Here is a 17,862-nt window from a genome sequence, read left to right as displayed (position 1 = left end):
CGAACATCTCCGCGCTGCGCCGTCCAATCAGCGCATGACTCCTGGCATCGTCGATATCCGATTGGGCGTAGCAAGGTAGACTACCTTGATGTTGCAGGCCCCGCCCAGCCGCCGCGTTATGTTTAATGCATCCGCGAGCGGGCGCACAGAAAAAAAAAGACTTTCGTCTATGTCCACTTCGCGTCGTTTCTGTGGCGGCGTAAATCAGGCAAAGATAAGTGACGGGCGATGCGATAAGAATAATGCGATTGGGGAGGGGGGTGGGGGGTCGCAGGGCCGTGTTTATGCCGGTTCTGTGCGTTGCGACGTTGCCGTCGAAGGTTTATGGGCCTGTTGGAAGGCAAAAAGATGCCGGTATGTTCCAGAGTCCGTTTTGGAAACGACGTTATCTGCGCTGCGGATCTGGGACGCACGTTCTCACAGTCCGAAGAGAGGGAATCGAAGATGTTGCGTCGACATTCCTCTATGGAAATAGCCCGATGTGCATGTTTTACGTCAAGAGATTGACAGATAGACATTCGTTTAAGAATACTTCAATTAGGAGGGATGTGGCTTTTGGCTGTTCCGTCTTTTCCATGAAGACTAGCTATCGTGCATATGTCACTTTCCCGCACTAGTGCGGGAAAGTGAGTTTGTCCCGTGCTATTGGGTAGAGAGTGATGTTTACCCTCACAAGTGCGGGAAAGTGATATTTTAGAAACTGAAGCGGTTGAAGGAGAATGTATAAGAAGAAGTCGTAGGAAAATATACCTATATATTCCCAATTCATTCGCAAAGTGTATTTTCCGCACGGGACTTTGAAGGCGGGAAGTTCGGCCAAGAAGGAATAGCAAGAATAGTTTGTCTACTTGTAAGGAAAATAACTATTTTCGACGAGCGTGCTTATTGTAGTACTTTTTCGCACGCATTTGCGTAAAAGTTCACTTTTCCTCACGCCACGCCGTGTGGCTTAGTGAAAATTCCGTAAACGAACAGTGGTAGTGAAAATTATTTTTTTATATTTTTACAAGGTATATTCATTGCGAGAAACCGTTTCACCTTTTATTCGTATAATTCTGATACTTCTATTCCAGCTTGAAACGAATAGTCAGGCTATTCTTATATAGGGTGTCCCACGGCGGGTGGCATATCTATTACCTATACGCTTAGGGTGAACTGATTATAGAATTTTTCTGAAAATTTGGGTACTGGGGTTCACGCCTCTGATCTATCTGACTGAAATATTTTGAATATAGCGACGTTGCCGCTTATGCCAAAAAATACTATAAATTTGTTATTTCATATGGGACATCGTATTTAGGTGTCTCTTCTCTATACCCATCTGAGTAATTTTGTCTTGTACTTTCCTATCTCTATCACTGATACTTGCCGAAAACCATTGATTCAATGAAATACGCCTTCAATAGAACCTTTTTCACAAAAAGCTCACAATCCTCTAGATGAACGATATATAGGCAGCAACGTAAGAATTAAGGTTCTCCGACCATTTATTAGGACAAAATTTCTCCCTCTGATAGAGCTTCACCATTGGTCGTCCATTTTTCCTGAAGCAATCAACGGTAGACTATATTAACGGCCATAATTTCCGCTTTATCGTGCGAATGAACTAGAGACTTGGGTTATAATTACAATGTACGCGCCTTATCGGTCAGACTATACCACGGTTTTGCGTGAACGCTATTCGATGTACCTACTACTGGTGGCGTCGCCATAATTTTACCCTCGCCAATGCTGAAAAAAACCGTCTGCTGATGCAAATTCGTCAGCAGTTGTCATGGTGATGGAAGGGAGGGGTATATGTAGGTGATAATGGTGTATGATACCTGAATAATTAATATCCTAAAAGATTCAATACAAGTATATATTGAAAAGTTCTTAGCCTACTAGAGAACCAAACAAAATTTCAATGTCAAAATATTTTATTACTCAACATTTTCTCCTTTCAATTGGATATATTTATTACAGCGAACCTGCAACGTCTCTTGACCTTTCAGAGAAAATGTTTCTTCTTGATCTGCAAACCAGACCTCCATAGCTCTTATAACCACCTCGTTGGAAGAAAATTTACGACGTTTTAAACTTTTTTTCAGTTGAGGAAAGAGATGATAGTCGGATGGAGCCAGATCTGGTGAATAAGGGGGGTGTTCTAGTAATGCAAGCCCTAAATAACGAATTTCTTGCATGGCAACATGAGATTTGTGTGCAGGGGGGTTTTCCTGCTAAAACAAAACACCTTTGGATAGCTTTCCGCGTCTTTTCTCTTTAATTTTTTTTCCGCACGGTGGTCAGTAATATCGAATATTAATCTCCGGTTATTGTTCTACCTTTTTTCAAAGAAACAATCATGATTACTCCATGGCGATTCCAAAAAACTGAAGCAAGAACTTTTCCAGCAGCTTTTTGGACACGAATCTACTTAGGTCTTGGAGAACCACATTGTCGACATTCCATCGATTGTTGCTTTGTTTCTGGATCGTAGAAATATACCCAAGTCTCATCCACAGCAACAATTCGGTTTAAGAAGTCTACATCGTTTTCAAATCGAGTACAGATCGAACGCGATGCTTCTACCCTTGCACGCTTTTGGTCAACATTCAAACATTTGGGGATCCATTTTGCAGCAATAATACTCATGTCCAAATTGACGTGAACGATATGATGAACGCGTTCTTATATGAAATATTAAGTGCTTCAGATATCCGTTTTAGCCCAATTCGACGGTCTGATAAAATCATGTCATGAACTGCATCAATATTTTCGGGAACTGACACGGAAACTGGTCTTCATGATCGGTCATCATCTTCAATGGAAAATTTACCTTTTTTGACGCTTGCAGTCCAATTTTTCACGGTCGCATACGAAGACATTGATCATCAAGGGTATTAAGCATATCTTTGTAAATCTGCTTACCTCTTAACCCTCTTAAATACAGGTACTTGATGATGTCTCGATACTCCAATTTTTCGATTTTCACCAATTTCGGTGGACATCTTCTTTCTTTTAATTTATTGCGTAACTCTGGTTCACCTTGTTGCCCTCAAACTTTACACTGACACTTCTAATGAGTTATTGTTCGTTGCTATGCTAACGCAATATTTTTTTATGCATGGAACTGGTCTAGGCTAACTAGATATCAATACATCCTCGAATGAGTTTTTTCAGTTGGTGACATCTTGTAAGCCTTATAAGCTTATAATCCTTTCAATTTGATTCCCTGATTAAATCATTGTGGGTAGTAGATAATTTATGAACCTACCTTTACTGGCATTATCATTGATTTTATGTCATTATCAAGTATCTGTTCGAAAAAAATACTTTCGTATATCTAAATAGGCCGATACCGCTTTTGATTATAGATTTCATGTTAAGTTTAGCATTTCCATCTACGTAAAATATAGTTCTTAAAGCTCACAACTGCTTTTTTCACCTGATTTTTCGAAAACGGAAACAAGTTTTATCGTTCATCTGAATACACGAAAGCAATGACAAAAAACCACTCATCTCATTCATGCCCAACGAGCATAAAAGCCAATACGAACATTCCCCGATCGAGAACGAATAACCGCGAGAAAAAACCCCATATACAAACTGCCCCGTCGCAAAAACCCACGATACATACCAGACCTATCACGTCTAGTTTATTTTCGCGATCCGCGCATTCCCCATACCTGACACCGGCCGATTTTTTCCCGGTTCGATCTTCCTCAATGGCGGCTGGGAGACGGCCCCCCCGCGCCAGCCCCCCCTCCCGATCCGGTCCTGAAATATTTCATAATTGGTTCATGAAATTGCATGAGGTGACGATAGAGCGTCTATTTTTCGCATTGCTATCACGCCGTTAGGAGGGTCGATGTGATACGTCGCCGGTTCTAATCCGCGAGGTGGGTAATTGAATTTTTTTTCACGATCGATGGAATGACGTACGCAGGAAGTTATGATTGGAATCGCGGATTGATGAGGGACCGAGTTATGCCATTTTTATCGGTTCGTGGCATCGTCGCCTGACGCTGAAGAGATTCTCTCGATATCAATTAAAACGAGCGAGATTGTATGGACGTTCTTACGGCTGTTATGGACAATTAAAAGCTCAGGTATAAAATAGTCACGCTTTACTAGACGTTGTAACCTTTTTTCATAAGATTTCGCAGGCTATGACAAAAATTTCAGAAGATTTTCCAGCAAAAAACAAGGAACGTTCCTTCATTGAGCTTCCTCAACGTATAATCAATGGAAAGTTAGAAACGTTACATCGCCGTTGACTGTGAAACTATTTTACAACACGTTACTTCAGCAACCATTAGGAAACGTGTCGTTGCCACTTGCCATGTCCTCTAAACTTTTATTCAATAATATGTAAAAAACAGAAACATAAACGTTACATCAACATTGAACTATTCAACAACCATGATGAAACGTGTCGCTTTCATGTCCTATCATCGTATATTCAATAAGATGTAATAAACGTTAAATCAACGTTGAATGAGAAACCATTGTATATAACCACAAGCAATGAACGTTTCCTTATCGTGCTTGCTTAACGTATATCCAATAAAAAGTGAAAAACATCAAATCAGCGTTCAATACGAGACTATTCAACAACCCGTTACTTCAGCAACCATTAAAAACCGTGTCGTTGTCATGTCCTATCAACGTATATTCAATAAGATGTAAAAAACGTTACATGAACGTTGAATTAGAAACGTTTTTTTGTCGAGCTTGCGTTTATCCAATAAAAAATTAGAAACGTTACATCGCCGTTGAATCTGAAACTATTTTACAACACGTTACTTCAGCAACCATTATGAAACGTGTCGTTGCCACTTGCTATGTCCTCTAAACGTTTATTCGATAATATGTAAAAAACAGAAACGTTACATCAACGTTGAACTATTCAACAACCATGATGAAACGTGTCGCTTTCATGTCCTATCATCGTATATTCAATAAGATGTAATAAACGTTAAATCAACGTTGAATGAGAAACCATTGTATATAACCACAAGCAATGAACGTTTCCTTATCGTGCTTGCTTAACGTATATCCAATAAAAAGTGAAAAACATCAAATCAGCGTTCAATACGAGACTATTCAACAACCCGTTACTTCAGCAACCATTAAAAACCGTGTCGTTGTCATGTCCTATCAACGTATATTCAATAAGATGTAAAAAACGTTACATGAACGTTGAATTAGAAACGTTTTTTTGTCGAGCTTGCGTTTATCCAATAAAAAATTAGAAACGTTACATCGCCGTTGAATCTGAAACTATTTTACAACACGTTACTTCAGCAACCATTATGAAACGTGTCGTTGCCACTTGCTATGTCCTCTAAACGTTTATTCGATAATATGTAAAAAACAGAAACGTTACATCAACGTTGAATACTTAACTATTCAACAACCATTATGAAACTTGTCGCTTTCATGTCTTATCAACCTTCATTCAATAAGATGTGAAAAACGTTACATCAACGTCGAAACAGGTACCATGGTAACCACCAACAAGAAACGGTTCCTTATCGAGCTTGCTCAACGTATATTCGATAAAAAGTGAGAAACATAACATGTCCGAGACTATTCAACAACCTGTTACTTAAGCAACCATTATGAAACATGTCGTTGTGAGCTTAAATTCAATAAGATGTAAAAACGTTACATCAACGTTGAATGAGTTACCAGCATGGTAACCACAAGCAAGAAACGTTTCCTTATAGAGCTTGCTCAATAAAAAGTGAGAAAAATCACATCAGCGTTGAGTACGAAACTATTCAACAACTTGTTACTTCAGCAACCATTATGAAACGTGTTGTTGTCATGTCCTCTCAACGTATATTCAATAAATAGTTAGAAACGTTACATCCGCGTTAAATACGAAACTATCTATTTATTGAGACTGTGAATTGATTGAGATTTGTATAGAAAAATTCATGAACACGAAGATGAAACTTTGAATTTTAAAACATACAATTTGATGATTCCAAGCATTTCACAAAGTCTATGTTTATTTGGACATCTGCAAATTATTCTCATTGGAAATCGATGAAGAAACTTTCGCTTGAATCTCTTGAATTCAATAGTATAGCAGTTCTGGTGTCAGGATCAACTTCAACGTTTGGCATTCGCACCTCAAAAACGTCACTCTGAAATAAAATTGCAACGTTAAATTTACGTAGAATTCACAGAAAGAATGGCTCTATACACGTGTAAGAAACCTTGAATAAACGTGAAGAGATAACGTTACTATGGAACCAAAATGAAACGTATTTTCTAACGACATTTTTCTGTTTTTCAAATGTTGAGTAATGATAGGGTAACTCGAAAAATGCAACTTTTTTTTCCACTTACCTACATCAAACTGTGACGCTTTATGGATGAATCGCTCTTGCCAAAATGACACGTGATGGTTTTTCTGGGATACCCTCTAGAATCTGGATGCTACTGCCCCAGTTACACACAAAATCGAAGGATGCATAGAGAAATCGAAGGGGTGTTTCTCTAACCGACGCAACTTGAGCGAGAAACGCGGGCAAGAAGAAGAAACGGCTGACGCAAAAACGTTCTATTTTGGTTTCTTACCCGGTGCTCGGGCTCCCGTACTGGAAAAAGTCAACGGGGGCGTCGTGGCGGCGGCAAAAACGGACATATTTTAAGGGTGGTTTTTGCGACTCTGTGTTCCGTGGTCGTCGATGGCGGCGGCGGCTGTTGGTGTAGGTTGCGGCCACAAAAACGGCGTCTCGGCGCCTGTTGATCTTATTTCATCAGGCGATAACATAGGTATGAATATACCAGTGGATTATTATAGCGATATACAGGGTGAGCATTTCAATGAAACTCAAAATACAAATTCGTAACTGAAAACTTCATTTAGTGCAACACTAAAGTTTTTGTCAAGAAGAAGAAAGTATAGCTAAATGTAAGCTTTTCTCGCTTAGAATATTGAATGAACTTCAACTCACATATATCGAAAGTTGCATATTTTCGGACGCAAAAATCACCTCCTGCATTCAACGCCCATCTTCAGTAAACGCCCTGTATATTAATTATTTTTCAGTATTGAAATTCCATCCTTGAATAGAGTAAAACTTAGAATCTACCACCAAAGTGGCATAGGTATTCCTGAGTCCTATATGAAGAATTATTCTATTGGACAATTAGTTAAAAATACCAATAGATAGATACAGTCAAGAAAGAAAGCCAATATCTGCGTGGAAGGGAAGAAGTAAGTGACAAGTTAGAAAACAGAACAGCTAATATTAATGAATTCATAACAACAATTTTTGTTTGTAGACATATATGCCATGTGCCATAATGTTGTAATTTCAAGAACTTGTCTTGTTTTCAAGACAAGATGAAGACAAGAAAAAACTTCAGAATTACAAGACAAGACAATTTTATGTCAATAGGTACCGAGATTTCTTGTCAAGAAAACAAGAAATCTTGAAATATCTTGTCTGACCATCATGACCTATCTCTATTTATTGAACGCATTTTTTGCTAGATAAATGGAAATTGAAAATAATTAATGATAATCTTGTTGAAACTAGATTTGCAATTTTTACTTTCAGGCATACCTAAACTTTTTTTATGATTATGAAAACATGGTATAATTTTGGATTATTTTCGTCGTAAGTACTTGTGTCTACCTGAATCTCGAAAGAATAACAGAATTTCTTTCTGTCAGTATTTTCATAAGTACCTATGGTAGATTCGGGTGATTTGCGACGATTTTGAAATTCAACTTGTCCTATTTTCATGTGAGAAAAAGGTTCAAATATGCTAATTAACCCAGACTATTGATTAGGATATACTCCATGCTTCAGAATTCGGATATACATTTTTCAAAAAATAAAATATAGGTATTTGTCCCCCACCGAGTTGGGAGGCTTGGGACACAAGTTAAAATCCATGGATTCCTCAACTCTCAAATGAAATAGGTGACTTGGAACGGTGTATAGTTTTGGAAAATTAGAATTTGTGATTATATGGTTGAAATTCGGTAAGGAAATTAAATGATAAACCCCTATTACAGCGAAAGTAAATATATTGCAACTCAAATGTCAAAAAACTAAACAAAACAAGGGAACTTTGATTCTTTTCATTCTTTAGTGATTTCTTTGCGAAAACAACGTAAATAATAATATCCTGCGAAAAATCGGCATATTTCCTGTTGCCAATGAGCCGCTTGTATCTATTCGGCATTGTCCCAAGTCACCCTATGAAACAACAAAATAAATGAATGAGATCCGTGTTGCCGTTTGATTTGTAAACAACCTTGTTTCATGACATATCTAATATCCCAATATCCCACGTATCCAGAAAAAAAATTACACATGCACAAAGTGAAACACATGTACAGGACACTAGAAAGTATAAGGGCCATAAAAAAACGCGCTTTTACACTCCTGAATTCGTTAATTTTTCCTGTCAATTCAAACGCTCTGGTCACGGCAAACTAAACAGGAATAAACTGTTAAACTAACCGAAAAGACGCTACACAATCTTGTAAGTTTGTCCCTTCACTCATAAATGGTAAGAAACAACGAAATCTGCAAGGGGGTAATTGTCCCAAGTTACAGGACTGTCCTAAGTCACCCGAATCTACTGGTACCACTATCTTGCTTCGTTGAATGCTGCTGATTTTTCCTTTTACTGTTTCATATTCATCATTTTCACTCGCATTAGTCGAAGTCGCTTTAGTTTCACTGATCATTTTATATTTTTACTGAAACTTACGTTTCTTTCCATTGCTTGTTACTGAAAATTCTTAATCAGAATCGAAGGCAAATGGCTCAGCAGGCGTTCTGTTAACTGTCAATGTCACTTATGGTGAAATAAGACTAACATTTTGTGATAATCAAGAGTAGGTATAAAGAAAGAAGTTGCAATTCCGTTCAAAGCCGATTGAAAGAGTGATGACGTAAAAGATGGAAAAATCCAGTTGAATTGACAGAACTGGGTCCATTAGCAGTATAGCAGTGGCGTAACGATGGACAACAGTAATAGGATGAAATTAAGAAAAAGATAATTCAAAGTAACTCAAACTTTTGTACCAAAACTTTGTTCGATTCAATATTATATGTCAAGAAAACTTGAAGACACGATTATTTTAAATTTCTTGACTCAAGACAAGACAAGACGTTTGCCATCAAGACAATAATTCTCAGTGTCTTGTCGAACCCTATAGGGGGATTATTAACATCTCGTTTTTGACACTTTATAACTCAGAATTTGACGGAATTTAGTCAGAAAATAATGATATCTTTCGGACAGGTAATTATCAATTGTATTTTAGCCGCATATTGAACGGAATTCTGCCGATCTATCTCCAATTGTTTCCTAGACGGAGCCCCAAATTTTCACTATTGGAAATAATGGATCAAAACGATTTTGTCCGCTGAATTTTGTACGGAGTGTAGTTTTCGGTCTGATGAACCATAAAAATCAAACAGGGAAAAAATCGGAGCACCAGGAGACGCACCATGTATATGCAAATTACCCCGATAAGAGTCCGTCCGCCCTCAGTGCGGAGACCGGCTCGGTACGCTCGGCCGGCCTCTCCCTCTAGCGCGCGCCGGCACCTAGTCTGGCATCGCACAGAGGCGGGGCCCGGTCCGCGATCGGCGCGATCCCGCATCCCGTACGCCTTTTTAGACGCACCGGTCGCAGTCGCTGCTCATCGCTCGTGGAGAAAGTGGTCGAGAGAGCGCTTCGTGTGTAACTGACGCAAAAATGCGCGGGTAAAAAAAAAACGGGTGGTGTTTTTGCCTGCTACGTACACAGCCGAACGCGACTCTTTTTCTGCCGTCCCGGCTTTTTGCCGAGCACCCAGTTTTTGCGGCATCCCCGGCTCGTCCCGTCGCCAGATATGACTTTTTCCGAGACGTTTTTGCGGGACGCGTAGTCAACGTCACCTGCCGATTTTTTCTGTGGTGTTTTTCTTCAGCGGTTCGCGAGAGTTACGTACTGTTTTTTATTTTCGTATCGGATTGTTTGTCTGTGTGTTTGGTGGAAGAGTTTTCTTCGACGTTATTTTTTTTTTGTACTTCGTTGGTTCTTGTGTTTTTTCGTCAACGGTTTTTTTTGCAGATGTTTTCCGAGAACAGCAGGTGGGTGAATTGTTTTGATGTTTGAAGGTCGCTCCGGATCCAACACGTTTTTATCGAAGTGTGCTGTGTTATCTCCTGCTGACGTATTTCGACGTGTGGTCGATCGGTTATACCGGGTGTTTACAATCGGAAAATATCGATTAGCATCGACTTCTCCCCCCTTTTCTCTCTTTAATTTGATGCCTTACTCTTTTTTTTTTCATTAATTATTCTTGTTGCGAAAAAGTTTTTATTTTCAAAAAGGGTTAAAAAACATTTTTTCCCAACAAATCTCCGTAAAATGCACTAAATTATGACATTTGGATGTTTCTTTACCGTAATTCCAACGTTGTCATCGAAAGAACTCCACAATAATTGATCAATTTTGAATGAACATAGAACCGAATCATTTTGAGGTTAGGTAAGGTTGTTGGGTTGGTTTAGGACAGTAAAATTTCAGGTTTAAACGACCGAAAAATGAAAATATGTAAATCATTTCATGAAAATATGGCACGTATTTTGATGAAATTTTCTAAAAATCGTTACTCAAACGAAAAGTTTGCCGATATTGATAGATTTTTTACCTATCTTCTACATCTACAGCATAACAGCATCCAAGAAAAAATCGACAACAAAATCTGACGTAGCCAGAGTTTCGAAATAATAATTGCCAAAAAATAATTTTAATTTAATTTCAATAGTTTTTTTCTACTCCTATCAATTCACACCCTGTATATGTATATACGGTCGTATATATTACGATTGTGATAAGTCGTAGTGATTTGAATTTCAGTTCAAAGGTTCGATCTGATTCTTTATCCGAAGAAAATAAATATTTTTTACTGGAACAACTATAAGATATTCAACATACCAATCAAGTTTATCTTTAGAAAATATTGTTGAAACAATTTTCAATAGTATAATTTCAATATTCTGAAAATCGTTCTCGATAGGAACTTGCCTACAAAATTTCCTTTGCAAAGTTTGAAGGATAGAAGCAGATTAGAATTGTCTGGAAGATTTTCGATTCAGCATGCAAAATTTCCTTGATTTAATCTTACAAATTATTTTATTTGTTTCATGGAAAATTCTTGAAAAGGACGACGGAGAATATGTTTTTTATTTATCGCTCATTCAACGAATTTTATTACGTACAGAAAAGGTTCTTTCCTCAGTATTCACTTACAATTGAAAATGATGTTTTCTTCGAAATTTTGTTCGAAAACCACATTTTCTTGAGTTTCGTTTAATTATATCGAGAATTATGTTATAACGAAAGCAAAATAAACTGAAAAAACTGAAATAAAAATTGTAATTATCGTTGCGTTTTCAAAGCAAACTCGAAAAATTATAAAACAGTGTGAAAATATTACAACATTCTCTCTCCTTAGTTGAGTAATTTTTTTCTTGGAATAAAAGAACTGGGATATATTTTTATTTGTTTTGCTTATATTCCGTCCGTTGTTTGGTCACATAATAATTACAGAATAACCTATAAGTAAAATTGATATAATTCCTCGTATAATTTTCACTTAACAGACATTATCTGTACTGGAAATAAAATTATGTGTTATAGTCCAATTTCTGAATAGTGAAACTTGAGTGAAATCAAATGTTTTCCACGGAAATATATCACCTTATTGTCATTTTACATTTTCAGTTAGATTTATACAAGGTGAAATAAAAGTGCGCTCAAATTACGAAAGAATTGTTCCACATACATTCATGATCTCCTTAAAAAATAGAATATTATTACTCCGAAAAGTTAGTTTGTCTCTTATTTTGTTCAGTATTTTTACTCCTCCGGAGCAGCTGAAAAATTGATGATTGATTGATTGTATTGGTGAATAAAACTTTGATTTATAGAGAAACGCAATTGAGTCTTTTTCTCTATTGTTTTTCACCACCTACATCGAATGAATGCTTTTCCTCACAAAATCATCATTTTCACCACAATAACGAATTCAAAACTCATAAGTATTCACTTTACGATAAAACTTTGGTCCTTTTGTTCCTTGTTTAAAAAGTTTTTTAGTTATTGAAGAATCTCTTCGTCTCCTGTTTGACACTTCCGGTTTTTTTAATTTTCTCTGAATTTATATTGCGACTTTTCATTGAGCTTTCATGAAACCAATCATTCATTGAATTTCTCAAACAATTATTCCACACACAATTCCAAGTGAGCTTATAATAAGAATGCTTCCATAAAATGTAATATACAAGAAATTTTCTATTTTAACGTATCAAGGGTTAGATGATTTGTGAATCTCATATTACACATAGGTACTGGTTTCTTTTCTTCCTATTTGCTACAAAGTTGTCTTGAGCCCAAAACAAAAATTGATTTGTTTGTGCGTTGTCTATGGAAAACAACGCTCATTTTATTATAAACCTTTCAACGTAACATAAATTGCAATTGAAATTCATGTTGACATCAACTTCCATATTATGACAAGGTTTATACATCATTTTATCACTTACCTACATATTAAAGTGGCTCGTACTCGGGTTCATACGTTCTAAAAAGTAAGTATTATTGCCTACTGAATTATACACGAGAGATGTCAATGATTTACTGTACTGTTATATATTTATGGATTATCATATACGCATGTTAAAGGTACCTGCACGATTTTTGAATATGCATGTATACAAATCACATCGAAAGTCAATAATTATATTGCCGTTTTCATCACATAATATATAACGTATCTTATATATCATATAATAAATAAATAATACGTTGCTAGGTTAGGATATAACTTCAAAGTATAACAGTGAGAGAAAAGATTTTGATTTGAAATATTTCATCCAAGTGAAGTTGCCTTTTAAACCGCTATATAATAAGTATAATGTAAATTATCAAAATCTCAGCTACCATACCATACAATAGTGTAAGATGAGGTAAAATAAGTAGATACATCAGGGTATACCAAATTTCTTGATTTTGGCTGTTTCTGGTAGACTATAGTACATAATTACACTAAAGTTGATAGAAGAGAAATCACAAATATATTTGTCCCTATATAGATGATATTTTTCTGTTGACCTGCCATGTACCGGTAGATTCTAGGGTAGATTCGTAGATTTTCTTTCAAAAGTAAGTTTAAATTTTGGAACAACATTATAATATTTCTTTTGCTTTCATTTATGAATTCAGAGCCTTTGAAATATTTTAATTACAATCAGGTATTTCTCGCTTATCACCAATCGAGTAAGTTCGTATACCTCCTGAATGAAAAATGACGAAAATTGTATTTTTTCGTCCAAACTAACCACGCAAATACTGTGAAAGGACGATAAGGAACTATGTCAGATATTTTTCGTTCGCTCTCTGGATTACTGAATAGTTGTAACACGGGCGTTCGTAGCGATTCCAATTTTTTAAACTATTTCTTCGAAAGTCCAGAAAAACTCATTATTTTGCCATAGTGCTGATTGAACCGGCGTTAGGAATTTGAATAAATCAACCGATTCGGTTACGAAAACCAATAATAATTGCGAAACGTAAAATAATCGCACAACAAAAACGAAGCGTATGATAATCAACAATTTATGTAGTGTTTAATTGTTCGAAAAATGCCAACATTGAAAACAGCAGCTCTACAAGGCAATCCACTTGTGTTGAACAATCTTGTACAGATATCCATGTGTATTTTAATAAATTTTATTTAGAATCGCGCACTTAAAATGTAGTTCTTTCGAACTGATGGAAATTTCAGCGATGAAATCCGTATCAAAAGAAAATGTGTCACTAATAAGATGCCATTGATAAATACTTCATAAATTCATATTTCTTTAGAAAAATAGAAAAAATACAGATATGTAGATATTGATTGCTGTATTAGAGCTCTCCTCTACATACTCTGCAACATTAGTTGATTAAGACATATCTTTTTATATAACATTTTGCTTCCTCCTTTCCAGTTTCAAATTTCCAATTATCATTCTTTATCTATTTTCTTTTAAGTATTAACATTTTTTCTCCTTCTGTACTTAGTTACCAGCATTAGGTTAGGTTAGTTTAGGTTTAGGTTAGGTTTCAAATGAAAGTTACCCAATTTTTATGTCGTACTTCCAATACCCCAATTGTAATTATTTGCATTTTTACATAGGCCACTTTTTTCGACAAATTTCATGCATGTTTTTCACCAGAAATCATACCTTGAAAACCATTCTCGATGAGTGCATGTTTTTTTCTGATTGAATTCCCGAAGTGTTTTCTAGTCTTCTTCAGTTTTTGGATCAATCTACAGGGGTCCCAAAGACAGCAATTTTTCGAAAACGACCTTTGAAAAATGCCACTAAATCTATTCTATCAAATGGCATGCCCTAAACATTTTTGTCTGGAGTCGGTGGTCTTTATTTTTAAGTAAACAGTTTATGCCAAAGATGAATAGATTATGAAATCCATTTTAGGAATTATCAAGAATTTTGAAAACTTTCAGTGTCCTTCTGACTAATTGCAGATTGATCTGAAAAATTCAAGAGGTGTTAAAGTCTCCGGGAATTCAACAGAAAAATTATACATTTCTCTTTTCAGGATATGATCTCTAACAGAGTTAAAACCGTCATAACCATGAAATTACTCGGAACAAGTGACCACATAAAAAATGGACACAGATGAATTGTGACATGTGAGGATTTTCGAAATAAGAATTTCATTCAGAATCATTGTATGATATGAAAAAGAGTTATCGACCGATCGAGTACTGTTGAATCACCCAGTACATACACTGAAAGAACTGACAGAAAATAAACTTGAAAATGGTGTAAAAATGGGATATTTCCTTATGGAAATAGACAACCCCAGTGATAAAAACGCCATACTTCACCCTCTAGGTCTTTAGGCGAATGGTTTATTCAAACCTTGCATTTCAAGCAATAACAAACATCTTGTTAGCTCTCAGCATCGTTGGGGAAGCTCTCCATATAACATTAATAAAGAAATAATCGAACCAACCATAACATAACCATGATTGCAACGCTCTATTTGCACATATTCGAACAATTTTATCACCCCCATTTCAATGGTCTCATCAGTGAATGCCAGTTGGAAAAGCCATAAATAAAACCGTGATGGGGGTAACTATGTGTATGTGGTCAACACTGATAAAGGTAACCGATCAATTACCTCTAATAACCCAACCCTCACGCGTGCGCAGCAGATACCTTGATGGTTTTTCGATTGAGTCTATGAAAAGTGCGTTCCCCTTAACATTTTGAAAATGTGAAATCGTGAAAATCAAACAGCGTTCATGAGGATTGAGTGCGAATCACCTCAATCCCATGATCCTCGAAAAAACTCAACAAACAATTGCGTCGAACCGTACACTTTCGCAGATCTTTTTATCGAAGCTAACAATCGATGCTCCAGCTAACGCAGAACAATCGAAACGGCGTAAAAACAAAAACCCAACCAGATAGAGAGAAAATAAGGAAATCCAAAGATGCATAAAACATAAGATGCAAATATGCTCATATCTTATTCAGCTCAAAGTCAAGTTCAGTGGCTGTAATTGATAGCAGAACCAGATTAGATAGTTGCACTCTCTATAAAACGTGCATTTCTTTAGCTACCGGCTAAAGGATTGTGCAATTCCGATGCCTATTAACGTTATTATTTATACAGGAGTAACCTTTGCAATAAACACCGTAATGCAGTGCGGAATGGCATAATGTTAATAATAATCAACGGCTTAATTGGGGTTATACGGGCTTCATTATAACCAACGAAGAGTTTTATGCCATTCATGATGGCAGTCGATTCTTCAGTTTGATCCCATCCAGTTTTCAAGGATCAGGAAGAAACATACAAAGAAACCTCCACCAAACAAATTTATTCCACAAAAAATTGCAATATGAAGGATTGTTGGTTAAACGCCATAAAACTGACATATACAGAAATTGTTTTGTCTGAAAGAGCAACTATTCTATACTCCATTCACTTTTATTTTAGCAGTCGGTTGGCCATGGAAATTTGGCACATTTCACTTTGTATAGTACGAAAATGTGGGGTTATGACCCTTGTCAAAACATTTTTGGGTTTTAAATCAACGCTATGTTGCCTGTTCTACGTAAAAGTTTCTGTTATTACGTATTTTATCACAATGTCGAATCTCTTCGGAAAATATGTGACGAACATAATTGAAGTTTATACAAACTGATTGAAGGCATACCAAATCCAGTTATTTGCATGGAAAATACAAGAGATCAGTATAATATCATAATATGCACTAGCTTGAGGAGAGTTAATGTTTGTTACCTTCTTTGGCTAAAGTTTGAATACGTTATATCAGTTGTAGATTTCAAAAATATTAACCCGAATATGAAATGCATATGATGCAGTATAGTTGGGAATGGGTATCTCCCGAAGCAATTAACAGATAATTACAAGAATGTTAAATTCTTCAACAAAAATCATCTTGCATCAATATAAGTAAAAAGAATTGAAGAAAGTTCCAAGTCAAGATGAACTTCACCTATGAACAAAAATTTCACATGAATAAACAATTAGCAGGATAACTGACTCGTATTTGTGGCTGTTAATCTTAAAGCATTGATATAATAATAATAATTAGGTATTTATTGGTACCTTGAGACATTTACAATGTATAGGACAAGTTAAATTAAAATAGAAAAATCAATTTTCGGGAACTTATTCTACGATGACATTAATCGAAAATCCTGTAGTTAGTTCGAAAGTAGTTAGATCTCAAATCTTAATCGGTATATTCACGATAGGAGAATCAATTAACAGCCTTCTCATTTAAGAAGGTGTACGTTGCTTTATCCAACCTTCAAACTCCGGTAGCTGCTGGAGGATCATTCGCTTCGTGAAATAATAACTTCATCAGAATCATGACAAGACACATTATTGAAGGGCAACCTACCATAACGGCTTAACAATTTATTCAAGCTCTGATAGACCATCATCGCTTTTGTGTTCGATAACATTTTCTCTATCTTCTCCTGAAAAACACTGGACGAGTCTATATACGACGAAGGCTTTTTGCTTTCGTGGAGAATTCTAGGAAAAATTGACGAGGGAAAAAAGTCTCATCAGGTAGACAAGAAATCTCTGAATGTCTATAAGTATAAAAATATGTTGAAATAATTGCTCATAAGAACACCACATGATAAGTTATTATAGGTATCAAGTTCGAAGCTCGGTGACAAACATTCTTTGTCGTTTTTTTTCATTTGTAGGAAGACGTTCAAGATGAAGATGCATTTGAGAGTGAGTGAAAATTTTTTTACTGCCACATGAGATATGAGAACATTTTACATGAAAATGTTTTTGGTGGGATGTGGAATTTATATAATGTTTCATCAGAATCTAAACGACTTATATTTCAGCTGAATATTTCCACAATCAGAAAGATTGTGAATGAAGAGGATGACAAAGAATTTCCTTCTATTGGGAGACCCAAAAAAGTGGTGTCATTTGAGAATTTTATGTTTGAGTGAATTTATGCGAAAAGTTTACTACATGATTTTCGATGAATGTCATCGTAGAATAAGTTCCCGGAGATTGATTTTTCTATTTTTCATTTGACTTGTCCTATACATTGTAAATGTCTTAGGGTACCAATAAATACCTAATTATTAGTATTATATCAATGTATTAAGATGAACAGCCACAAATACGCGCCAATTGTCCTGTTAATTTTTGTTCAAAGGTGAAGTTTATCTTGACTTGAAACTTCCTTTCACTTATATTGATGCAAGATGATTTTTGTTGAAGAATTTAACATTATTGTAATTATCTGTTAAT

The 17,862-nt window shown here is 36.0% G+C and overlaps 1 protein-coding gene across 2 annotated transcripts in view; it reads left to right on the top strand.

Moving 5' to 3' along the window:
• The first annotated feature begins 9,583 nt into the window (after nucleotides 1–9,583).
• LOC123319855 (zinc finger protein rotund) overlaps nucleotides 9,584–17,862 on the top strand; it is a 226,466-nt gene continuing 218,187 nt past the window's right edge. The window contains exon 1 of one of the 2 annotated variants that reach the window (XM_044906857.1): nucleotides 9,584–10,106. In XM_044906857.1, coding sequence (XP_044762792.1) covers nucleotides 10,087–10,106 — 20 coding nt within the window. In that variant the 5' untranslated portion in view covers nucleotides 9,584–10,086. The remainder of the gene's footprint in view (nucleotides 10,107–17,862) is intronic. The other variant, XM_044906858.1, reaches the window with a different exon arrangement.

The sequence above is a fragment of the Coccinella septempunctata genome, chromosome 9 (genome assembly GCF_907165205.1).
Source record: "Coccinella septempunctata chromosome 9, icCocSept1.1, whole genome shotgun sequence".
NCBI classification, from domain to species: Eukaryota; Metazoa; Arthropoda; class Insecta; order Coleoptera; family Coccinellidae; genus Coccinella; species Coccinella septempunctata.
The sequence above is the reverse complement of the archived record's forward strand: the minus strand, read 5'-3'. Positions and strand labels throughout refer to the sequence as shown.